The sequence below is a fragment of the Scardinius erythrophthalmus genome (assembly GCF_964197995.2).
Source record: "Scardinius erythrophthalmus genome assembly, chromosome: 25".
In the NCBI taxonomy this organism is placed as follows: Eukaryota; Metazoa; Chordata; class Actinopteri; order Cypriniformes; family Leuciscidae; genus Scardinius; species Scardinius erythrophthalmus.
In genome coordinates this window covers 5,094,641-5,120,703 of record NC_138245.1, presented here as the reverse complement: position 1 = coordinate 5,120,703, position 26,063 = coordinate 5,094,641, and the positions used below count along the sequence as shown (strand labels likewise).

At 42.9% G+C, this 26,063-nt stretch overlaps 1 protein-coding gene across 2 annotated transcripts; it reads right to left on the bottom strand.

Moving 5' to 3' along the window:
• Positions 1–1,008: 1,008 nt before the first annotated feature.
• On the bottom strand, positions 1,009–15,347 carry dnajc14 (DnaJ (Hsp40) homolog, subfamily C, member 14). 2 transcript variants are annotated; one of them, XM_081357877.1, is made up of 8 exons: positions 15,229–15,347; positions 12,856–14,174; positions 9,729–9,827; positions 9,517–9,623; positions 7,214–7,333; positions 6,945–7,105; positions 6,757–6,859; positions 1,009–3,980 (listed from the first exon to the last, which is right to left on the bottom strand). In XM_081357877.1, the coding sequence occupies exons 2-8, from the start codon at positions 13,951–13,953 to the stop codon at positions 3,674–3,676; spliced, it is 1,995 nt and encodes a 664-aa protein (XP_081214003.1). In that variant the 5' UTR covers positions 13,954–14,174; positions 15,229–15,347; the 3' UTR covers positions 1,009–3,673. The 2 variants fall into 2 exon arrangements, with proteins under 2 accessions (XP_081214003.1, XP_081214002.1); XM_081357876.1 differs by having other exon boundaries at positions 14,958–15,332.
• Between the last annotated feature and the right edge of the window lie 10,716 nt (positions 15,348–26,063).

Sequence of the window (26,063 nt, the reverse complement as noted above, 5' to 3'; positions counted from 1 at the left end):
TTATCTTGTTCTGTTCTTAAGTTGAAAGTGCGCAAAATGGAAATGCAAATCTTACGGTTTTTGAGTCAATCACTGATACTTAGCAAACAATATTTTCGAATTTCAACAAAAATTAATGTTACCCTTACGGTAGTATAACGTTATTTTGAGCATAACCAGAAAAAAACAACTTTTCTTTTTCTGTCCGTCTTAGTATACGATGTAACTACTGAATAGTCAAGGTTTAAATAGGAAAAATATCGAAACTCTTTTGTCATTTTTTTGAGAGAGATGCTAACGGTCTAATCAGATTCAATGATCTATGCTAAGCTATGCTAAAAGTCCTACGGCCAGACCCGGAGATCGAGATGGTCCTCAATGCAGAACATGAAATCCATGGGGAGGAGTCGGATCCAGATCCAACTCCTCCCACCTTACATACCTAAACCTACCAATCTCCACCCCCTGATCCCTAAACCCACCCCTAAACCTACCCATCTCCACCCCTAAACCTACCAATCTCCACCCCTTATACAAGATCCGACTCCTCCCCCCGGATCTTGTGTACTGCATTGAGGTGCTACTGGGGAGATCGGCTGAATGGATTCGCAAACGGTAAAAACTCAACTGTTTAACTCTGGGGGAGTTGGAAAATGAAAAAAGTGCTCCTTTAACTTGAAAGTGTGCAAAATGGTAATGCAAATCTTACGGTTTTTGAGTCAATCACTGATACTAAGCAAACAATAAGTTCGAATTTCAACAAAAATGAATGTTACCCTCACGAAGGTATATTTTGAGCATAACCAGAAAAAACATTTAGCTGCAAATGGGCTTTATAAATGATTCTGTATTGTCCTAATGTTCTTCTGTCAACTTAGAGTTGTAACAAATTCAATGAATGAAAGTAGAACGACATATCTAGAGCAGCGTCTGCAGCTGAAGCGCTTTAATGTGGGCCTGAATATTTACTTTACACTAGAGTTTAATGCAGAAACGTTATACTTGCACACGCTCAGGAGCAAAGCATTTGAGAAAATCAGCTTTAATGTAGGAGGGTTGGGGAGAAAGGCAACAAAATACCAGATAATGGGGGGGGGGAGTGTCCTGCACAATATAACCACTTTAATGATTATCTGAATCTAGAGCATTTTCTTGCATATACATTTAGATCACTCTCTACAACACCATCCGTCTGGAATAAACCTTCATTTAATCATGAAATACATTTGTGCCGACTTCAAACAGACTCTCTTTGAGTACAGTGAATAATGGATGCAATACCCATCATATGTTCAAGAAACAGTGAGTGGAATATTGCAAACAATCAAGTCACACAAGCAATACAATTCACAGCCATGTCTGAGTTTGTTGTTTAGACAAGTTAATTTAAAAAGTTACCAATTTTTTGTTGAAAAGTTCAGTAGCGCCTTAACATCAAGAGGAAGTTTAGTGCAATAATAAACGGTCTAATGTTTTATTTCTAGTATGCCACTTCAATTATCAGCTGTGAATAGAAATTAAAACAGCGTCGTTAATAGAAAGTTTCTGCTGTAAAAATATCAGAATCAACTGTGAAAATCTGACGAAAGGGAAACGTTTACAAAACTGAAATTTACCCTAAACCGTCAGAAAAAAAATTAAGTAATCGAAACTGTTTAGGTCAACTATAGTTACAGTGTGGTCAGTCATTTTTAGCCTTCGAGATCATTTCATCGGTAAACGTGCTGCTATTTTATCATGCAGTTTTTAAATCATTGCCTAACCACGTTAAACCATTATACCCATCGCTAGGCTTAAAGATCATTGACAAAGAGCAAAACAACAATTTTATTTCATTTCTGGAGAGTAGAGCCTCTTCAAATCGCTTTATTGTTGTAATTGATCATTTCCTTTAAAGACTGTTGTTAAACAAGCGCATTTAACAGGAGATATAAGTAAATCTGAACAGAGAGTTTGTGAAAGCATCTCTGAGAACACATGAAGCTGAACACATTATGCATTAGTATGTTTCAGCTGTACAGAGGCAAAGCTGTCCGTGTCTTAGCGTATATTGGGCCGAGTGTGAAATAAAGAAAAACACACAAAAGCAAGATGTCAGGTTTGGACACTAATGAATCTGTTGGCCTGGAAAGAGAGAGAGAGAGAGAGAGAGGGAGGGAGAGACGCTTAAGATGATTCCTGAGTGTTAAGAAGTGGTCAAAAATTAAAAGTGGACTTCTTAAAGGGAGGCTCTGGGATTTTCACATCAAAACCCAATTTTGAACTTGACTTCAAAATCTATGCATGCAGACATCTAAGGTCTACATCATTTCATTTGTGCTTTAACTCGTACTTAAATTAATGTGTGTTTTTTTCTTAAAGAGTTTTTTCTTTGTACAGTGAAGCGTAAAGCGATTAAGTCAACAGATCCAGGTATCAGGCAGAGCATTTAATGGGAAAATCCCACAAGAATCTTCCATCTTCTGATTCAAAGTTCCATTCAATCACGTGAGCAGTTGATTTGAGCCATTTCAAGAATACCAACACATATCCTGTCACTTTTGTAAAATATTTGTAAATATATTTGAAGTATTTCCCTCCTAAACACGTGATTTAAACAATGGGGGAAAACTATTCCCCTGAACAAATCAAACTGGTTTTAACGTTGAACTGCTGAATTCTGTGGCGTGAATAACTGGTTTAATCAGGATCACATGATCTCTAAACAATACGCCCAGGAACACTGGGGAAATCACAGCTACGTTTTCTTCCTGTTCTCTTACTAGTAGCAGATGAAGAGAAAGAAAAGAATCCCTGAGGTCTGTGTGTGATTTATACATCATCTTAATGTGATCATATCACAAAACATTCAGCCAACATTTTCCATCAGATTCAAGCCTGACAAAAACGGAAACATTTTTAAAGTAAAACTTCACCCAAAAAAATGGGTCATCATTTCCCTCACTTTGTTCCAAACTCTGATGCTGTTATTTTTTCCCAAGAACACAAAAGGACAATTTTTTTAGAAACATCATGCAGTTGTTTTCCAAAAGCAAAGTTATCCATCCCTCCATTGAAGATACAAAATGGACTACAAAAAGCTTCGACCTCTTTAACCCTAAACCCAGAAGAACATGATCAGCGAACAGCTTGAACTCGGGTCTTTGGGTCGTCACACCACGTCATCTTAAATATGCTATATTTCAAAACATCTGAAACCATAAGAGTCACATGGACTACTTTTACGATGTTGGCTATTTTGATCTTGTTGTGCTGAAAAAAGCTGAGAGAACATCCAATGAAAAAAATAAAAGGCATAAAGGTTTAGAACTACATGAGGGTGAGAGTAAATAGACGGTTTTTAACATTGGGTCAAATATTCTTCAGATACACCAGGAGCCTCTACGCACGAGTCCTTCTGTTTCTTCAAAGAATGTGATTTCAAATGCTTGAATGTTGATTAATTTGTGTCAAAACTAGAGATAACAAAACCGAAAAATACCTTCAAACATGAAACGAAAAGACCTCTTTTCGCTTGCTCCTCTACGAAATTCAACGCCATTTCATTTTATAATCAGGAAGCTTCAAAAGCGCCAACACTGGATGTTCAAATGAGGTCAAGATTTTGTCCTCGTTTTGTTGCACTAGTTGGCCAATATCACGTCACAGCATGGCAACACACAGCGCTCCACCTCTGCGTAATATAGTACCTTTCTCAGCGCTGGAATGGCTTGCGAACTTTCTTGCGCCGGCGCGGGGGTTTTCCTCCGTCAGTCCAGTGTTCGCTGGGGTCGCCCCGCTGGGCTCCTGGGCTGAAGAACCCTGTCTGTGGAGCTGGCCCTGAGAACATGTTTGCAGGCCCTGCAGCTGCTGCGGAGGCATGAGGCGCAGGGTTTCCCGACGGGAAGAATCCTCCATTAGCAGACGCGTCACTGGGAGCTCCGGCCTGGAAGAAGCGGCTGAAGAAGTCCTGCAGGTCCGCGGGCGAGCCGCCACCAGTTGCAGGATGATCTGGGGCGGGTCTAGAGGACACAGACAATTACATTTACATTTAAATCATTTAGCAGACGCTTTTATCCAAAGCAACTTACAAATGAGGAGAGCCATAGAAGCAGTTAAACCAGTGGTTCTCAATCCTGGTCCTGGGGACCCACAGCTCTGCACAGTTTGTATGTCTCCCTCATTTAACACACCTGATTCAGATCATCATCTCGTTAGGAAAGAGCTCTGAACTGAACAGGGTGTGTCAGATAAAGGAGACATATAAAATGTGCAGAGCTGTGGGTCCCCAGGACCAGGATTGAGAACCACTGAGTTAAACTAACAATGGGACAACGGTATGCAAGTGCTGTGACCCTTCCCAGTATAGCCTATGTAAAAATATAGAGTAGAAGAGAAAACAAACTGTGTATCAATGGATCAGACTGTCATAACAATAAGTCACATGTGGTTTGTTGCTAATTGTTCTTTTAATGTAGAAATCCCTCATACTTCTTTTGTCTTCTCTTACATTTTCAGCTCAATAAAGACAAACTTTTAGTAGATTGATCAATGGCAAATTAGGATTTCCAAGAAAATTAAGAAACGAATCATAACAAAAAACAAGTCTGTTTAAAAGGTATGTGTAAGTTCGTATAAATGTGTTACAAATATAAGTCTTTGTATCCCAGTAGGCTTCAACATATACCACTTTATGCAATTTTGCAAAAACAACAAATAAAAAAAACTACATTTAGGCTATCATATTTTCTTTCCACTAAATGCATGTAAACATTTTAAAAATTAATTATTTTTTCCCCAAACATTTTAGAGTCAGTCATATGTTTGGGTGCACTTTTTTACGATCTTAAAGTGCCCATGAAATCAACATTGACAACTCTATATTGCAGTGTTTATTATAAATGATTTATCTGTGCACATCAATATTTTTTTAACTTCATGTGCCTCATAATCTTGAAACAAAGTAAATTCCCTCCCTCTTGTAGCATCTCTTCTCTGATGACGAGGGGCGGAGCAACCTGTCACTCATGAGATCCACCAATAGCAAACCACAACCATCCAATCAATTCCTCACGGTCAAAATCAAGCCCCGCCCTACATTTTGTTCTCGTTCTAGAAGCCGTTTCACTCCGAAATACATCACAAGACGGAGAAAAAGACTCACAATTTCTTTTCATGTCGACTTTCATAAATGACTTTTACCTATTTACTTATTTTTAAATAGAAAAGTATGTCATGTATTTTGGGTTTTTAGAAACTTTTCCAAATTTTAAGATACATTTTCAAAAAAAAAAATTAAAAAGTGAAAATCTAACAGTGACGATATCATAATGGCCTTTGAATAATACCTTATGTTGTCATTATGGAATTTGAATTCACTACCGGTCAAAAGCTGGGAATTATTATGATTCTCAAGTCTCTTTTGCTCACCAAGGCTATATTTATTTAATCAAAAATACAGTAAAAAGCATCAGGATATTAGAATGATTTCTGAAGAATCAGAAGCTTTCGCACCGGGTAGTTCTAGGAACTCAGTTCCAGGGTGGTTCCCCGAGAACTAAATGTTCCCCTAGGAACATTTTCCCAGTTGCATTCGCATCGCCCATAGGAACTCTTAAAGTCCCCGTGAACTGGAAGTTGCAACTGACTTTATTTCAGTGTTGTGACATATTTCCAAGAAAAACAGAAACCTAAATGAGAAAAATAGAGGGCGTGGCTTGTTTTTTCCAACTGGAACCTGATTGGATCTAGAAAAGTAGGTGTTTCGTTCAGGCAGCAGACTGTCAGATGGAGGGGCGTGGTTAAGGATGTTAAGCCGAAGCCCAATCCGTCAAACTGACATCATCAGAGAAGGGCCGTCATTGCAGAGAGGAGCATTTTCAGATTTTGATTAAAGATTACGAAGCCAAATAAATTTTTTGTGTGTGGATTGACTTGCACGGATGAATTGTTCACCACAAAACTAACAATTTGTGCTGATAAAGTAAATATGGTCAATTTTGATTTCATGTGTACTTTAAGTGCTTGTTGTTGTGACCTTTATTTTGACGTCGCTGAGAACGCCAGTGCTCACATTCTCCGTGTTCATTATTTTACGATCTGTCTAAAAGTCCTGTCTAATACGTTATTAGATAGAACTGTTATACATAAAAAGTAGACAGTAAAAGGTGTTAGCATATGCTGTGTGGTTGATATCCAGTGTCGCTAGCTGAGCAGAAATATATGATCAAGTCGCGTTGGATTTTCTCCTCAGCGTAAAGTTTAGGAGGCCCATCTATCACTGTTTTCCATGTTCGTAGAGTTCATTTCTGGAGTAAATATATAAGCCATAATCTGTGAGTTTACACTGCCTTTTTAAAAATGGCGGGTGCTGGTGTTTCGCGTGGATTCGGCCAATCAGCGTACACTAACGTCACGGGTAGTTCCTATAGTGCTAGTTTAGACCCGACTCTGAAGCAGGAGCTAAATTAGTTCCTCCAAAAAGAGTTCCTAGAACTAAAATCGTTCCTAGTTCCTGCGGTGCGAACACACCAAAGTCCGGGAATTTCCGCCAATGGATCTAGGAACTATGAAAAGGTTCCTCCGGTACGAAAGCCACTAATTATTCAGAAAATTCTGCTTTGCATGACAGGAACAAATTGCATTTTTAAATATATTAACATACAAAACAGATCAAATAAATGCAGCCTTGGTGAGCATAAGTGACTTTTTATTAAACTTTTGACCGGCCCTGTAGCTGATGACCTTACAATGGTCTGAAGATAAAGCACTTTTCATTAAGAGAGTCTGAGTGGTTACCTGTGGCGGCTGGCGCTGCTGCTACCTTTAGAGCCGAAAGAGATATGATATGGCACGCGATGAGTGTCTGGAGAGATGCTTATGCGCTGACAGCCGGCCCACTCTGTGTAGAACATGGGGACATGCGTTCAACATACAACATATGAACATCATACAAATATCTGATGGTGTGGATGCCAATAAACTACCAGTAATGTCAAAGACTTTGCCGTCCATGAAGGCGAAGTACGTGATGCGCAGTCCCAGCATACTAGATTCAGCCCACAGGTCTCCCTCCTCGGCACTGTGCCATTTATTACATTCAGCACAGAATCGGGCCTCGCCAGGCTCACGGTCCATCTCAAAGCGCCTGGGGAAAAGACCATGCTCAGGTGAACATAGAAGCGCAAGAATGTAACACAGAACAGAAGCTTGTATGAAAGAACAGGACTGAGATGACAATGTCAGTCATACGCACTTGTGCTTGCCCTCACATTTAGTGCACATCATTGTGTTCATGGCTTCTTTCAGGTCGTCCTGCAGTTTGGTCAGGAACTCGTTCATGGATTTTGAAAGCTCTGTAGCAGCCATACGCTTCCTGCAGACACAGAACACAGAAACAAGACATTTGTGCTTATATCACAGAAACATGTACACATTAGAGTGCGGATCGGGCCGAATTTTTCTGTCCGAGCCCGGCCCGCGTCCGACAGAGCAGTAACCGAACCCGACCCGAGCCCGACAGGCATAAAGATATTTATGTCCGAGCCCGACCCGAGACCGACAGTTAAAATCCCTTTTTTTTTCTCATACTAATGACACATGTACGTTTGTTTGTGTGGAAAGCCCGCTTTTATTAAGCAACTATAGGAAGGCATTCGGAAATGTCAACAGGATGAGTGCATCAGCGCGCACGGAGAAACAAGCGCACTTAACATAGGCGCGCATGCACGTGTTTGGTTGTCACGGCTACATCAGGCTAAACAAATTTGAAATTTGCGCACACAGGAAGACAGATGTTATGGTAAAATTTTACATGCATTTTAATCACAAAAACGAACGTTTGCATCAAATGAAAGCATCAGGCACATTGGCTAACGTTACCTACATAATAAGCTGTTTTAAATTTAAAATGTTCAATGCCTTATCGCGCTGATGTGACCGAGCCCGACCCGAACCCGAACATAATTTCTAAATATCTGTCCGAACCCGGCCCGGCCCGTCGGGTACCGACGGGTCCCGTCGGGCTCGGGTCGGGTATCCATCCTCTAGTACACATCACATTTATAATTTGTTTAATTCTTAATATTGTAGTTGGGTAACTTTAAGAATCACAGAATTTAAAATGTAGCATGAACGAAAGGCAATACAACAGATATTCCCATAAAACAATATTTGGTAACACTTTAAAAATACTTGAATGCATCAACTAACAATGAGCAAAACATTTTGCAACACTTTATTTTACAGTGCCCTTGTTACACGTTACATGAACTTACTAAACGAACCCTAACCCTGAGTAAGAATTATTAATTAATATTACTCCGTACTTAAATGTATAATTACACTGTAACAAGGACACACTCAAATAAAGTGTAAACTAAACATTTCTTATGGTATTAATCATATTTGTTAACATTACAAATACAACTGTTCATCGTTATTTCATGTTAGCTCGAGTCCATTAAATAATACTAATAGATAAAACTTGTTTTGACTTTGTGTTAATTTCAACATTTACTAATTCATTAAGTATAATACATGCTTTAACTATAATATTTTTTCACATTCCATTAAAAGAGAACTAAATTGTTTTGCATTGCAGTAATGAGAATTTGGGGGAAATTTGTTCGATTGTCAAGAAAATATTGTCAATCCAAAATAACAGGAGTAATTTTTTCATGCAAATATATATATATATAATTTAATTCTGTCTTTTGATTTAGGAGCGAGACAAGAGGTCATTTTATGCCCTTTTTCAAAGTCTTGATTTTGTTTTTGGACTCTACTAGACCAGGTTTTCATGCTTGAATGTTCAAAAAACACATTTTCTCCATATTTGACATTATTGCAGCTCCTCTCTTCCCAGTCCTTTAGTTCCTGTCTCTATGAAGCCCCTCCTTCTGAAAAGTACTGTGCTCGGATTGGTCAGCTGGACCAGTGTGTTGTGATTGGTCAAGCGCTTCCAGCGTGTTCTTTCTTTATTTATAAAGCACATTTAAAAAAAAACATGGGTTGACCAAAGTGCTGTACACAGAATAAGAGAAATGATTTGATTTTAGCCAGGCGTTGAAAACGGAAAAAACTCGTATCTGCTTATCAAATGTTAGTCCAGAATCAAATCGAAAGCCCAATTTTTTTTTGCACACAGGGTGACCCATTGGGTTAGATAACCAAGGTCATAATTACTGGCATTTGGGAAATGTCCCGCCCTTTACCATAACCACGAGTTTCAACACACTACTAACTAACTCATCCAGGCCCCGCCCCTTTATTCTGCGTATGAATTATTTAAATTAGGAATATTGTGACGTGTTCTTTCCCTGAAGAAAACTCAAGACTACACTGGAGGCGTTTCAGGGAGTTCAGAAACAGTGACACTGATATAGAGAAGAACTCCAGCTGGAGGGACTTTGACCATTTTCAGAGCTTTTTCATGCTCAAACAGCAACATTACACACTAAAGAAAGATTAGCATGGAAAAAAGCATAATAGGTCCCTTTAATTCTTTTGTGGCAATTCTGTAAACCAATTCAGTGGTTGTTTTCTAAAAGCACTCACAGTTCATACTCTCTCCGTGTCTCTGGGTTACTGACGATGTCCCACGCTGCTCTTAACACCTTGAAGGCCTCGCCAGCGCCTGGGTGCTTGTTTTTGTCTGGATGAACCTGCACCAACACAATCCATTAAATCTTGACAAATACATAAAACCCATAATTCATCCAACACAGACATTAAACAGGTTTCAGGGCAATTCTTTTATTTCATCTCACCTGTACTGCCAGCTGCCTGTAAGCTCTCTTGAGTTCAGATTCAGTGGCATGAATATCCACTCCAAGAACATTAAATGGGTCCAACTCCTCTTCAGGGATCTGAACCAGAACAGCATTTGATAATACGTTAAAAACTCATTACCTGTCCTTGTAAAATTACAGTATCCAACGTCAAATTACCAAGCAACACATCAATATATCAAGAGCTTACTAAATGAATAGGCTTTATATTTGAATAAACCATTAAAGTTGGAAACTGGATTCTATAAAAGCTCAAACTCACTTGATCCTTAATAATAATAATCCAAATAAAGCTTGTTATGTAGCTACATCAACAAAGTTATGCACAGAATCTGTTATTTTGAATTTTCTATTCATAAAAGAATCCTGAAAAACTGTTTTCAACATTGATAATAATGAGAAGTGTTTCTTGAGCAGCAAATCATCATATTACTATTAGAATGATTTCTGAAGGATCATGTGACACTGAAGACTGGAGTAATGATGCTGAAAATTCAGCTTTGATCACAGGAATAAATTACATTTTACATTATATTCATATAGAAAATTGTATTATGTCCACAATATTACTGTTTTTACTGTATTTTTAATTAAATAATGCAGCCTTGTTGTGTCTGACTTCTTTCAAAAATATTTTAAAGGGGTTCTATTATGTCCTTTTACGAAGTCTTGATTTTGTTTTAATATGTTTTCATGCTTGATTGTTCAAAAAACATTCATTATTTTTCACATATTTTACATTACAGCACCTCTCTCCCCAGTCTGGCTCGAACACACAGATTTTGATGAAGCCTTTCCTTCCGAATTACAAAATGTGTTGTGATTGGTTAGCTGGCCCAATGTGTTGTGATTGGTTAGCTGGCCCAATGTGTTGTGATTGGTTAGCTGGCCCAATGTGTTGTGATTGGTTAGTTGGCCCAATGTGTTGTGATTGGCAGCGCTTAGCACGTGTTCGGAAAATGTCCCGCCCCTCCTAGTGTAAATGAGGATGGCGTCAATTTCAAATCAATTCGAGCCGATTCAGACCCTGACAATGTTAACGAACAAGAGGATCTTGCAGAGCGGATTCGTGCACAGACTTTGCAAGCACGGATTTCACCGGACGTTTCAGAGTGGTACGTTTTTTGTAATTTCCCTTTACATTATAGATACAATGTTATCCACCATTTAATTGTGATATTTGTTGGAAAACTAAGGTAATACAAACAGTAATCGATCACAAAACCATGTTTAATTTAGCTAAGGAGCGGTGAACCATCTTACAAAAGCGAGAGCTTACAAAAGCTACAGAAAACTAAATGTTCTGCATAAAATGTGCAGCACACAGATAAACGTTTGGGTTATAATGTTCAGGAACAGTGTTTAAACCTCTCTAAGTTCATCAGCCTTAGAAAGGTCAAACAAATGAGTTTTGGAATCGTTGTGGAAAAAAACAGCGTCTCCTTGATGAGGCCTGATTGAGCTGCATTAGTGAAGACAGTGTTGTTCAATTATTACAATATTATTACAATTTAAACAAACTGTTTCCTATGTGAATATATTGTAAAATGTAATTTATTCCTGTAATCAAAGCTGAATTTTCAGCATCATTACTCCAGTCTTCAGTGTCACATGATCCTTCAGAAATCATTCTAATTTGATGGTTTGATGTTCAAGAAACATTTCTGATTTAAATGTCTTATCTAATGCAGCTCAATTGCGTATTGCGTGGGTGCGGATTATTTAAATGAATAACATTGTGATTTCATAAGATCAGGAAAAATTGCGTTGTAGTCCAAACGAGCCGTTCATTGTAGTTCTTGGAAAGTGGATTCTGTCTCCCTTTGGAGTGATATAGCTTTGTAACCTTGCAGATCTTTTTTATGCTCAAAAAGCAACATTACACACTAACTAAAGTTGAAAAAGTGGAAAAGCATAATAGAACCCCTTGAAAAATAAACTTACTGACCCCAAACTTTTGAAAGGTAGTGTAGTTTTGCTTTAAAATATAGTGCTTGAACTCTTCTTTAATCAAGTCATCAGACTAGGGGTGTGCGATATGACGATTTTTGATAGTGGGCGATTAAAATGTCTTCACGATCTGCTTTTGAAGAAATATCGTAGAATCGTGCATTAGCCTATATCTGTTCTGGCGCCTCTGTCCCAACATACTGAACAACGCGACGTATATTCACATAAAATGTTAACGCAGCGGAACGGGACACTGCAGTTCACAAAAGTTCATAATTTGCATGTGCTTTAATGCCTTGTCGGTTAAACATTTAATTCGCGTGCTGATGCGCTGCTCTAACATGTGTGTTCCTCAGCGCGTATGTGAAGCTCACGCACTAAAAGCCTGTCTACCAGCGCCTGGATACTGGACTAAGTTATCTTTCGAGTCTTATTGTGCTTATACTGTCAAATACACACAAGGTTTACATAAAGTCGTTTATGTCTAAAGTGAAAGCAAACTTGAGAAAATTGAGAGAAAATCTGCTTGTCTAATGCGTGTATATTAGACGCGTCGCGCACAACTCTTAAAGAGACAGTAGCAATAGTAAACACGCTGCCGCTTGTCCTTAAAGGGATATCCTTTAATGTTAATAAAACAACAAAATGCAAAGAGAAAATCACTCATTGCTCTTGACTGATAACTTTAATAGTAGCTTTAATAAGTATCAATGTTTAATTTATACAGTGAAGTCTGTTTTGTTTTACTTTCATATTTGTTCATTTAATTACTTTCTTCAATGCTGCTGTTAAATACACCTACTGTAGCTGAAAATATAAAGCACTGTTTAGCCTATTTAATTTGTATATTAAGTTGTGTATGTGTAATGTGTATCTGTGATCTTAATATTTAATAACAAAGAAAATAATGACAAATATTTTTATCTTTGCCCCTGTCTGCCATTTTTTTTAATTTATTTTTTATTTTGTTACCTAAGGTTTTGTTTTTAGAATATGGACATTAGATTGGCTGTAATGCTAAGTCACAAAATAGTAAAACCAACATAAAAAGAATCGTGATAAAATCGTTAATCGTGATTTTCCTGAAAAAAATCGTGATATGATATTTTTGCCATATCGCCCACCCCTACATCAGACATTAACGCTAGATCACTACCTTGGCTAGTGCAAGCAGTCTCTGCAGCTCTTCTCCAGGTTGCCACTTCTCTGCCCCCCTGTTGGGAGACTCTGGATTTGAGCTTTCATTCGCGGCGCCTTGTTTAAAGAAACACCCGTGAATCCTCGTGGTCAGATCCGACACTTTCCTCCAAACCCTGCTGCTTTGGAAGGCAAGCCACCATTGTCTGCCTCTCTCTCCCGCCAGCCTTCCCACGACGCACCTCATCATCTGAGAGCCAACGCTTAGCGTGGCGCAAACAAATCTGAAACCGGAAAGAAGAGCCTGTCGAGCCCAACACAAAGTCCTGCCAATGCCTTCTATTAAAGCTACAGCTGAAAACCGGCTCCAGTCCAGGATCCGCCTCAAATCTTGAGTCAAGCCTGGAATATCCGTGACCTTGCAAAGCATGCGTGATCCAAAATCGTACATCGCGATTCCGGACGATTCCACCACGACTCCACATCTGTGGGTCAAAGAAATGATGAGTTCGACGACCATGTGGATGCATGAAATGCACCAGGGACTGACAATTTCCGCAAGGAAATCCCGACACACCATGACCAGCTGGTTCCCGTTTTTCCTTCGTGCGCGGCTGTGATTGTGCAGATGCTGGTTCCGTCGCTTCACCTGCTTGTGTCTGCTGGGCCCGGACGATGCGAGGAAGGATCTATGAGACATTGAAGCGGTCCATGATGGTGTTTGATCACAAGGCCCCTGTGCCGGTCCACTCTTCTTGGATTTTCCTTTCCTCCCGGTTCCAGCATTGCGGGATCTCGACTCTCCGTCGCCCCTCAACTCATTCTCCAATTCATTTTTCCCTCCTCTTTCACATTTCTCCTTTTCAGCACTCCCATCTTCCTCCTGATCCTTAGCTGCGGTATTTTGCTCTTCGTTCTCGTCTACTTCCAAATCAAAGTCTTCATCAGGGAATTCACAATCCAAATCATCAAACGCCTCATGTTCACAGTCAGGTCCCTGAGGCGGCATCACATGACTGTCATTTTCATGACTCGGACTGGCCATAGAAACGATGGGCAGCCCACAGTCAGTGCCTTCCTCTACTGTCTCCCAATGTATTGCCATGTCTTCTTCCATCTTGCTCAGATATCCACAGGTTCACTCCCTCACGCTTAAGACAGACATGGAAATATCCATCATGAGCTTCAGGGTGGCAGCAGACTTAGACATGCAGCATGCATTGCGTTTAACAGCTGTCTCATATTCACAAATGAAACACAATATGGGGTCTTCAGCATGTCCAGCATTGCAGACGATCAGAGATTAACATTTCCAAATCACACCAGCATTCTGAACCCCTGCAAATGAAAAGAAAAATCTGTCAACGTACTAAATATACAACATAACATGATGTATGACACCGTATGTTCAAGATGTAATCTAACAAATTATACACTACAACATAAAAAAAAACATATAAAACTTTCACATCAACATAGCTGTAAGGTTCCAGAAGTAAAAATCACAACTTTCAATGCCAACCATACAATGGCATATAGTTCAGTAGAAGCCAGTGTAATTTCTAATTCATTACAAGAACGGCTGAATTGAATTGATAATCTTGAAGAGATGCATTAAATCAATAACTAAGGCAACAGATAATCTCAGAGCTTGGTTGATGGTTTAGACAGAACTTAAATATATATTGTAATTTCATATAGAGAAGTGAATTGGAAAAAGACTTGACGAGTTACTGTTGCATTACATATTGAGATCTGTGGATTACATATACATACATATATATATATATATATATATATTATTTATTTATTTTTTGGTCAATGGAAGGTTCTTAAATAGTTTACATATATTCGCTTGGACGTTTTTACAACCAATCAGTGCTAAAATATAATGCATTCACAAACAAATTGTTGTTAATAATATATAGCCGGTTCACTTTGCATTTTGTTGACAGCAAAACACATATCACCGTTAGTGCCAGCAAGTGTGCTGTTCTACATGACCTAAAGTTACACAGTTAAAACTACAAACCCATCAGTTTTTCTGAGCTATTAAACCAGATCAGATCCACGAGAGACGGAGCAGAGAATGAAATGTAAACAAGTCTGGAACTTACTGACCTCTCTGTCCTGATAAAGTACACGAGCATCGACTCCTCAACTGCTGTCGACTGAGGTTTACATACGGTGGTTGTGATTTCCTGAATGTTTATGTTTAATAATGTTTATTCTCTTCATTTACGATGCTGTTTTGCTTTAGCAGACATGCTAACTGAGGAACACAAACAGCTAGCAGTCCTGCCTTACGACACTAAAACAACGACAGTGTACGGGCAGCAAAGTTAATCTCGAGAGTAACATGAGCTCGAAGCAGCTCAGCCTGTTTTCTCACCTATCTTTAACTGCTTTCACTGCCCTTCTCTCTTCTTTCCAGTTCACTTCCGAGTACAGCACACAAGCCTAACGTCAGTTCCGTGTAAGTAACCCTTTCCTGTCATTAACACGAGGGACGGGGTGACATCACGATTGGCTACGTGATCGTCTGTAGTCTGTCCCTTGGGGAGCTGACAGATGAAAAATGCAATAACAAACATATTCGTACTATTTGTCAAAAAAACTACATAAAATAGCACCTACAGGATTTTTTTGGAACTCTATTATTGATAATATTACCTGGAATTGTTTATATAGGCCTACATAAACAAATATGCTTAAATTAATCCCCAATGTTCAAGGTGTTCGTGGTGGAATTTGATTGTTTTATGTCTTCTCTGAAAAACAAAATTAATTGACATGATTAAAATATTATGATATGATTACTGGATGTTACCAATTAATATCACATCTTGTGTTGCATTTTTTATGCTAGCCTATATGCTATGTTTGCTAGGCTTACTTATTCAATAAAAAGTGTGGGAAAAGTGTGGTCCTTGCCTCCAAAGCATCTTCTTACCAATAAAAGAAATAACATTTAAATTAAAGTCAGATGTTACAATATTTTTTGTCCCTCTTCTGTGGAAGACAGAGACATTTTGGTCAGATATCTTAATGTTTATCCAATCTCATCATCCAATCTCATCGTTTCCTGTAACCAAATTACACAAAAAATCCTCTCTTTACTTTATTCAAAGTGTATATGGAAACAATCTAAAGCTCTGTAAATAAAGCAGTGAAAACTATTCACTTTTGTGTCCTCTTAATATGTATTACTTTTTGTGCATGTTACCCACGTTTGTGTCTATGCATACAGCTGTATGTTTTGTGTTTCTATGCCCAAAGCTGAAGTTATTAATGTTCTGTATTTACACCTAAAAGTACAATGGATTTAAACATCCCTGTTGTTTAGTCCATAACTTTTCCTGCACATGCCAAGTCAAGTCACCTTTCTTTGTATAGCGCTTTATACAGATTGTTTCAAAGCAGCTTGACAGTAAACAAGAAAATAATGTTGCAAAGTTCTTCAATTATGAAACGAAAGCAATTTCAGCCATAAAGAAACTCTAAAATGACAACAGTATCATCACTCAGTTCAGTTCATGTTTTGATCTCATCCAATAGTTTCAGTGCAGTCAAACTGATAATAACTACAGTTTTTCTCAGTCGCTTTGGTGCATTTCCCACATCACTATTAGGTCAACTTCCACAACATTTAGTCATTTGTGCACATCATAGTAGCAGTTTCTCATTCCTTCCAACAAACTACAAATGCTTTTGGACATGCATCAATTGCCTTCATACAACTCTCTGCTGTTTTATAACATTATTATTTGCTTATGTCACGTCAGTCAAAATTAACTATACTTGTGAATGCTGAATAGTCATTCCATATAAAACTAATAGTCCTCATTTCATTGCTTGAGTCATTACATACAAAAATGTTGAACTAGTTGTCAAAATCTGTCAAGCAAATTTTACACATTTTTTTAAATCTTTTTTTTTTTTTTCCTGAAAATGTCTCCTAAATTGAACAATTTCTCTCAGGTGAATCTCAGCTTTCACTGATGAGGAACGTCTGGATGTGCATGAATGATTACAGTACCATGTATGTTGTATGTTCAGTTCCAATATGTACTGCAATATTGTTTACAGTTGTGCACAGCTCTACCCAAAGGGAGTTTATGTTTGTTGTAAATAAGAGTGTATTTTTTATTTTGCACACTGCTGTGAACAAATTAGAATTGCAAAGAGCATATGCAGTAAAAATGTGAAACATACATATTCAGTGTCTTGTACTCAGTTACCTCATAAATACAGTAATGTGTAACTTTACTGTATTTTTCAAATGGCTGTGCAAAAAAGTGCTGTCTTGAGCATTTTCAGGTAGTGTCACCAAGATCTGACTTTTTTGCATTGGAAAACATTTACAGAGTAAACTGTCATAATGAAAACATGACAAAGCCATTTGACTATCTTGTTCATAAACAATGGTGTCAGGACTTTTCATCTTGATGACACTGACACTTTCATTGACATGAATACTTGCTTTTGAGGAATGGGCTATCCATTTTGAGCAAGTGCTTTTGCAGGTTATCAACTAGGTTTTGCAGTTTGTACTAATTGTTTTGAGAACTGCATTAACTGTTGTGCAAATGTAAATAGTGATGTGAGAAATGCACCAAAGCGACTGAGAAAAACTGTAAATCACTAAATATTAAGTGCCTTTTAAACCACATGCCAGTCACTTTTCTACCTGCATTTGAATTTGAATATAATTTGAAAAACAACAGCAGATAGATAGATAGATAGATAGATAGATAGATAGACAGACAGACAGACAGACAGACAGACAGACAGACAGACAGACAGACAGACAGACAGACAGACAGACAGACAGACGGATAGACAGATAGATAGATAGATAGATAGATAGATAGATAGATAGATAGATAGATAGATAGATAGATAGATAGATAGATAGATAGATAGATAGATAGATAGATAGATAGATAGATAGATTGGTGGATTGGTGGATAGATAGATAGATAGATAGATAGATAGATAGATAGATAGATAGATAGATAGATAGATAGATAGATAGATAGATAGATAGATAGATAGATAGATAGATAGATAGATAGATAGATAGATAGATAGATAGATAGATAGATGGATGGATGGATGGATGGATGGATGGATGGATGGATGGATGGATGGATGGATGGATGGGTAGACAGACAGACAGACAGACAGACAGACAGACAGACAGACAGACAGACGGACAGACGGACAGATGGATGCATGAATGTTGTTTTTAGTGGACGTTTAACCAGTCCAAACATATTTTGTACCACCAGAGGTCTCTGTCAGTCCAGAATTGTGATGTGTTACAGCAGTTACTCACTTATTAATCAATCCTTACAAACTCATAATATCTTGTTGGTAGTGCTCGAATTGAGGGGGGGCTGGGGGGATCCGGGACCCCCCATAAGGTATCAGGGACCCCCCATAAGAAGTAAAAAATAGAATTAGGGGGGTCCCTCGGATATTTTTATTTTAGTAAAAATAATAATGACAAATCAAAATAAATGCATGCAAAGGATACAGTAAATATCGTGAATTGATTATTTACAATAATTTATTTTAAGTGTGTTTATAGGCTAGTTGTCATGTCTCTTTAAAATGTAAACGCCCCGCCTAAAGAGAGCTGTGCGCGCGCATGACATCGTCGACTGACAGGACTGTTTGTTTGGCGCCGCTCCGGTGAAGCTAATTTTAGGTTTTAAAATATGGAGAAAAATAAACCTCCACTCGCAGTCGGGAAGAGAAAGCTTCTTACTTACTTTTTTGAGGGGTAATTGTCTCTCGCTATATATCTTTCTACTTTATATCTAACATTTATCCACTCCATGTCGGGGCTTTTATATTCCTAGCATATATTCAACATTTAGGCTTACGTTACTATGGTTCTACAGGAGTGCTAGTGCTAGAGATCGCGATGAAGATGGATAACAGATTTTTAGTAATTATAAAGGGAGCGCTCGTTGTGCGCTTTCTATGCTTTATATCCATTCAGAATTTGTATTTATTTGTATATGACTTGTTTTTCATGCTGCTAGGACCAAAGGCTGTATAAACACGGCAAAGTTTTCGGAATTACATAACTTACGCATTTATGCGGGATTCACTCTTGAAATAGCAATGATTTATTTTGATTGCCATAGTATTGTTTGTTTATGAATAAAGCAGCCTTTTTCACTGAAATGGTTGAATAGTCTGCTGACTCACTCACTCATGACAGTGCTTTGCCGCCACCTACTGGACGTAACTATTTAAAAATCGTATGTGCTGAAATAGTTGAAAAATCCCAACCAACACACAGGCTGACAGCCTGTTTTGCCACAATTTATAATAAACAAGTTTCATGCATTTAATCAAGTCTTTTGGAACAAACATTATCACAGTGTCACATCAATCATGGACATCCCTATGTTAAACTTATAAACTATTCCAAAGACTGTATCCTGTTTGCCCAGTTGTCCTGCACTCTTTGAGTAAAACGATACTCGGTTACTCACGTAACCTCGGTTCTCTCTAGAGAGGGAACGAGTATTGCGTAAGCTTGCTTACGCTGCGGGAAAGTCTTCTTTTCTCGAGATACTGAAGCCAAAAATTATCCTTAATTTCATTTTTTGTCAACGCAGTGCAGCTGCGGGCAGCTGAGCTAGAGCGGCATACTGCGCGCTCATTGGCTGCCGCGCGGCAACTGCTTAAGCCTACCAGTGAGCCTGGCGTGACGTCACGCCCAATGAGGGCGCGCGCGCCCTAGCGCGTCACAGCCCGCCAGAATGGGCGGCGTCAGAGCATATATAAGGAAGGCTCGTAGGCTATATTCTCTGTTTTCTGTCGAATGAAGCGACACGAGCTACAGGCTTCAAGCACGGCAGGGAACGCAATACTCGTTCCCTCTCTAGAGAGAACCGAGGTTACGTGAGTAACCGAGTATCGTTCTCTTACGAGAGGTTCTCTCGTATTGCGTAAGCTTGCTTACGCTGCGGGAACCCCTTGTCCACGCCGTGCGAGCCTAACAATCACATATGACTCTATGAAGAGCATAGAGGTGAAAAACAGGTGGCCAGCGGTGCGGGCCAACACATGTTCATAAGCACATCTAGGGAACGCAAGAACGGCAAGGCCGGTCTATGTATACTGACCCTGAGCGTGCAGCTCAACAGACAAGCTAGTCAATAGTACAACCTGCGCATATGGGCAGGACATGAACACGACTAGACTGACAGAAGTTTTGCCTGCAGAGCGGGAACTTCCAGGTTATAAAACCTAACAAAAGTGGAGGGGGACGCCCAGCCCGCCGCCATACAAATGTCATGAATGGAAATCCCGCTGGACCATGCCCACGATGAGGCCATGCCTCTGGTGGAATGAGCCCGTATGCCCAACGGACATTGCAGGTCTTTTGACGCATATGCTGCCGCAATAGCGTCCACTATCCATCTGGATAGCGTCTGTTTCGAGGCGGCGCGACCCTTAGCGCGCCCTCCAAACGAAACGAAAAGCTGCTCTGAGAGCCTGAAGGCTGCAGAGCGCGTGACATAACACCTTAACGCCCTGACCGGGCAAAGGCGGTTGACACCCTCCTCACTGCCGGATGACGGCAGGGCCGATAGGGTAATGACTTGAGCCCTAAAGGGAGTACCTAACACTTTGGGGACATAGCCGTGCTTCGGTTTGAGAATGGCTAACGAGTCGTTAGGTCCAAACTCGAGGCACGACGCGCTGACAGACAGCGCATGCAAATCGCCCACTCGTTTGACTGAAGCCAGAGCTAGCAGAAAAACGGTTTTAAGCGTCAAGTATTTCAACTCCACAGAGTCCAAAGGCTCGAACGGATGCACTTTCAGGGACTCTAGGACCAGGGACAGGTCCCAAATAGGGACTGACGGGGGCCGGGGAGGGTTCATCCTCCTGGCCCCTCGCAGAAAACGGGTGATGAGTTCATCCCTGCCCAGTGAGCGGCCGCGCGCCGAATCGGCGAACGCTGCTATGGCCGCGACGTAAACCTTGAGCGTGGAGGGGGACCTGCCCGCGTCCAACATCTCTTGGAGAAAGTTCAATACCTGTGGGACTCCACAGGACTGAGCATTAGAACCCATTTCCACACACCATTTGTTAAACACTGACCATTTAGACGCATAGAGCCGCCTCGTCGAGGGGGCTCTGGACTGCGCGATCGTGTTAATTACCCCTTCTGGCAGATCAACGAATATCCGTTGATTTCCCACGCATGCAGAGACCAGTGCTCTGGATGGGGATGCAGAATCGATCCTCGAGCTTGAGAGAGAAGATCTCTCCTCACCGGGATCGGCCATGGGGCTGTGTCTGTCAGCCTCATTAGCTCGGGAAACCATGGTTGGTTTTCCCAGCGCGGGGCTATGAGGAGCGCTGCGCAGTTCGTCTCCCTGATCCTCGCTAGCACTTGAGGCAGCATCGAGATCGGGGGGAACGCATACAGCGGAACGCTGGGCCATGTCTGGGCCAGCGCGTCCTCGTGTTTCGAGAAAAACCTCTGGCACTGAGCGTTCTCGCTCGCGGCGAAGAGGTCGATCTCCGCTTTGCCAAAGCGATGCCAAAGCGCTTGGACCGTCTGGCGGTGTAGAGACCATTCCCCTGGGGGAACGTTGTCCCTGGACAGTCTGTCCGGGCCGTCGTTGAGGCGACCGGGTACATGAGCTGCCCTTAGGGAGCGCAGCGGGCCCTGAGCCCAGGATAGGAGGCGCTCTGTGAGAGCGCGCAGGGCTCTGGATCTGATTCCGCCCTGGCGGTTCACGTAAGACACTACTGACATGTTGTCCGAGCGGACTAGCACATGGTGTCCCCGTAGGAGTGGTAGAAAGTGCTTCAGCGCTTTCTCGACCGCCAGCATCTCTAGACAGTCTATGTGAAGGCTTTTCTCCGTATTCGACCACCGGCCGCAAATCGGACTGCCCTCGTGAGTCGCTCCCCAACCCATGTTGGACGCATCTGTCGAGACCACTTTGCGGTGTGCGATGACCCCCATCGACACTCCCCGCTGAAACCATTCGGCCGCCAGCCAGGGCTGCAGGGCTGAGACGCAGCGCTGAGTCACTCTGACTGGTGCACGGCCCGAAATCCATGCTTTGCGGGACACTTCCGACTTTAGCCAGCACTGAAGCGGGCGCATTCGAAGTAAACCCAGCTGCAGGACCGCTGCGGCTGACGCCATATGGCCCAAAAGCCTCTGAAAGGTTTTTAGGGGAAAAACTTTTCCCACCTGAACGGAAGCGGCGAGGTGCCGAACACGGCGCGCGCGCTGTGTTGACAGTCTGGCCGTCATCGCCGCCGAATCCAGATCTATACCCAGGAAAGTGATAGACTGGCTGGGGGTTAGAGAGCTCTTGTCCCAGTTCACGGAAAGACCCAGGCTTTCCAAATGACCGAGAAGCGCTTTCTTGTGAGAAACTAGTTCCTCTGTTGACTGCGCTATAATGAGCCAATCGTCCAGATAGTTCAGAATTCGCATCCCTTTCGATCTCAGGGGTGCGAGGGCCGCGTCCATGCACTTCGTAAAAGTACGGGGTGCCAGGGACAAGCCGAACGGCAGGACGGTGTACTGATATGCCTGACCGTCGAAGGCGAATCTCAAGAATGGCCTGTGACGGGGAATAATCTGAATCTGAAAATACGCGTCTTTCAGATCGAGAGAAATGAACCAGTCCCCCGGGCGAATCTGCGCGAGGATTTGACCGGTCGTGAGCATTTTGAACGGTCGTTTCACGAGCGCTTTGTTCAAATATCTCAGATCTAGTATAGGTCTGAGCGCTCCGCCCTTCTTGGGTACGAGGAAATAGCGGCTGTATAAGCCTGCCTCGGCAGCCAGAGGGTGAACCCGTTCTATGGCACCTTTGTGCAGTAAATTCGCTATCTCTGTGTGAAGCAGATGGGCTGCATCTGCTTTCACTTGTGTCTCGACCCGGGCGCGAAAACGCGGGGGGCGGCGAGCGAATTGAAGCGAATAGCCCTTTATCACTGTGTTTAATACCCAATCCGACATTCCCGGAATAGCTTTCCATGCATTCGCACTCATAGCTAGGGGTCGGATAGCCTCCGGGTCCCGCCCGCCGCACAGCGCGGGACGGGGAGCCTGTGGCGGTATGTGCGCGAGTCGCGCAGTGACAGTGAGGGGAGACGGGGGCTCGCTGATAGCGGCAGCCGGCTGAATGACGCTGTGAGAGAGCGTTTTGAGCAACGGCTCGCGGCGCGGGAGCGGGGCGGGCTCGTGAGTGTGTACATGAGAGCGTGCGTGCTGTATAGCGGGCACAGGACTCTTTATTAACGCACAGCCGGCGGTGGAGTGCTTTCGTCCCCGAATGTGTGAGGCAGAGCGGGCACTGTGTAGGTGTGAGCACTGGGTTGTGGGCACGTGACCTACAGCTAACACTCGAGCGGCCGTAGCGCGCTTTATGTGAGTGCACTCTGTGGGGTACACAGGGGGGATTGTGCTTGTGTGTAGTGATGAGCACTGGGGTGTGGGCATGTTTACTACACTCATAGCACTGACGGCGTGAGCCGGATGACCAGATTTTACACTCTTTATTCGATTTATCTGGGTCGCCGTAAAAACGGCGTTTGTGTGCAGGCGAGAGAGTTGAGAAACTGGCTCGTTGGCTGCGGTGGACACTACTGCAGTAGCCTTTATCAAGGGGACTGGCAGAGGGATACAGGTTAGCTTCGACGGCGGTCCGGCCGCGGCGGGACTCAACCGTCTTTTCCTCCTTGCGAGTGCTAGGAGGATTTCGCAGGCTCGGTTTTCAGCGAAACTCTAGGCCGGGGACCCCGCGGGGGTGGCGGCCTGTGTTGGCTGGTGGAGCGGGACCTGGGTCGGCCGCGCTGACGCTGCTGCGATGCTGGAGGTCGGGAGGGGCGCCGCGTGGGGCTGCGTGCAGGAGGCTGAGTTTTAGAGCGGCCTGCAGCGGAGCTCGAGCGGCGGGGCAGGAAGAGGTTCATGGCCTGTGACGCCTTCTGAACTTCCGAGAAGCTGTCCACGAGGCCACTTACCGCGGGGCCGAAGAGGCCGGCGGGTGAAAGCGGGGCGTTGAGAAAGACGGACCGCTCTTGCTCTCCCATGTCGGCTAGCGTTAGCCAGAGGTGGCGCTCAATGACAGTCAGCGAAGCCATAGATCGTCCGATCGCTTGGGCTGCTGTTTTCGTCGTGCGAAGAGAGAGATCCGTCGCACTGCGCAGGTCGGTCAAAGCGGATTTATCAAGTTTTCCCTCGTCGAGCTGGCTGAGGAGGTCGGCTTGAAAAACTTGTAAAACCGCCATTGTGTGCAGGGCTGAGGCGGCTTGCCCAGCGGCGGAGAAAGCGCGGCTGGCAAACGCCGAAGTAGTCCTGCAGGCCTTGGACGGGAGGGCAGTCTTTGAGCGCCATCTCGCGGATGGGGGGCAAAGATGCGCTGCAACCGCTGGTTCGACCGGTGGGATCCGGTCATATCCTTTCTCCTTGGCTCCGTCTACGCGAGAGAGAGTAGATGAGGCCGGAGAACGGAGTCTGGCCGAAACTGGAGCGTCCCAGGATTTGGTAAGCTCCTCGTGAAGCTCCGGCAGAAAAGGCGCTGGCCTGGACACTGGAGCTCGTCGACTGGCGGGCAAGAAGCACCCGTCGAGTCTGTTGGGCGGAGTCACCGCTGGCGGGGACCATTCGAGGCCCAGGTGTTCGACTGCTGCCGTGAGGAGGCGGAGAAGCTCGGCGTCCACACTGGCGTGAGTCCTGCTGGACGCTCTGGTGGAGGAGGCGGAGCGGACAGAACCGGACCATTCCTCGCTGTCCGACGCCATTAGTGAGCACGTGTCCAGTAGCGCGTCATCATCCGCTTCATCCCCTGAGGCGACGGCATCGAGGGCGTGAGCCGTCGGCTGCGCGTCGGGAAGCGGGGGCGGAGAAGGAGAGAGCGAGGCTCGCGGGAGAGGCTCCGGCGAGGCCTTGGCTCGAGTCTCGGGCTCCGGTGGTCGCTGCGAGCGGCGTTTCTTCTTACGCGGCCCGAGGACAGTTGGAGCAGGTTCCGCGAAGAGGGCGAGTCGAGCCCGCAGGGTCGACATCGGCAGCTCTTCACAGAAAGCGCAGCCGCCCGTGGAAAGCGCGACGGCTGCGTGGTCCCGGCCCAGGCAGAGAGCGCAGAGAAGATGGCGGTCTCCGTCGCTGAGCGCGGAGCGGCATGAGCCGCACGTGGTGCGAGGCATTTGCAACAACGCCTCTGCTCTTTTAGAAAGTGCTGCGGAAGCAAGAACACACACAAAAGAGCTTGCAAAGGATATTCGCCGGATAGCTGAGCTGGCACGGCAGGCTGAAGGCGGCGAAGATCGTCCGGCTTCCTCAGGCTGACCTAAGCTGGCTCGTTAGCTGGGCCTTGAAGGACAACGGCGACGGCTTCCTCTCCGAGATCAGCGATGCGAGTGCTTCGCTGAAAAGACAGAAATCAGAGAATATAGCCTACGAGCCTTCCTTATATATGCTCTGACGCCGCCCATTCTGGCGGGCTGTGACGCGCTAGGGCGCGCGCGCCCTCATTGGGCGTGACGTCACGCCAGGCTCACTGGTAGGCTTAAGCAGTTGCCGCGCGGCAGCCAATGAGCGCGCAGTATGCCGCTCTAGCTCAGCTGCCCGCAGCTGCACTGCGTTGACAAAAAATGAAATTAAGGATAATTTTTGGCTTCAGTATCTCGAGAAAAGAAGACTTTCCCGCAGCGTAAGCAAGCTTACGCAATACGAGAGAACCTCTCGTAAGAGAACTCCTGCACCTGGGTTCATACTACATCATTACAGCCTGATAGTATTTTTCCATTCTTTTGCTACTGTTTAAGTAATAAAAAAGTTGTGAAGATAGATATCCTTTTGAAGTTACTGACTGCTCTCTTTTCACTGCTTTCGGAGACATTATGAAATAATTATCCCTGTGCCACTGTTGAATCTGACAGTGATACCATCCAGTGAGACTGAAAGCCATCTGATTATTTTCTACTGTTTTTGAGACATTTCAATGTATTTTGAAGTCACTTGCTTTTACGGGTGTTCAAGTGCCTTATATGTAGTGGCCTGGTATATTTGCCATAGCTGCCCTTTTGGGTCTGCTGCTTTGTCACCCTCTAAATCCATATTACTCAAGTAAGTAATTTAAAAGAATATATATATATATATATATATATATATATATATATATATATATATATATATGTGTGTGTGAATTCAAGCGTTTT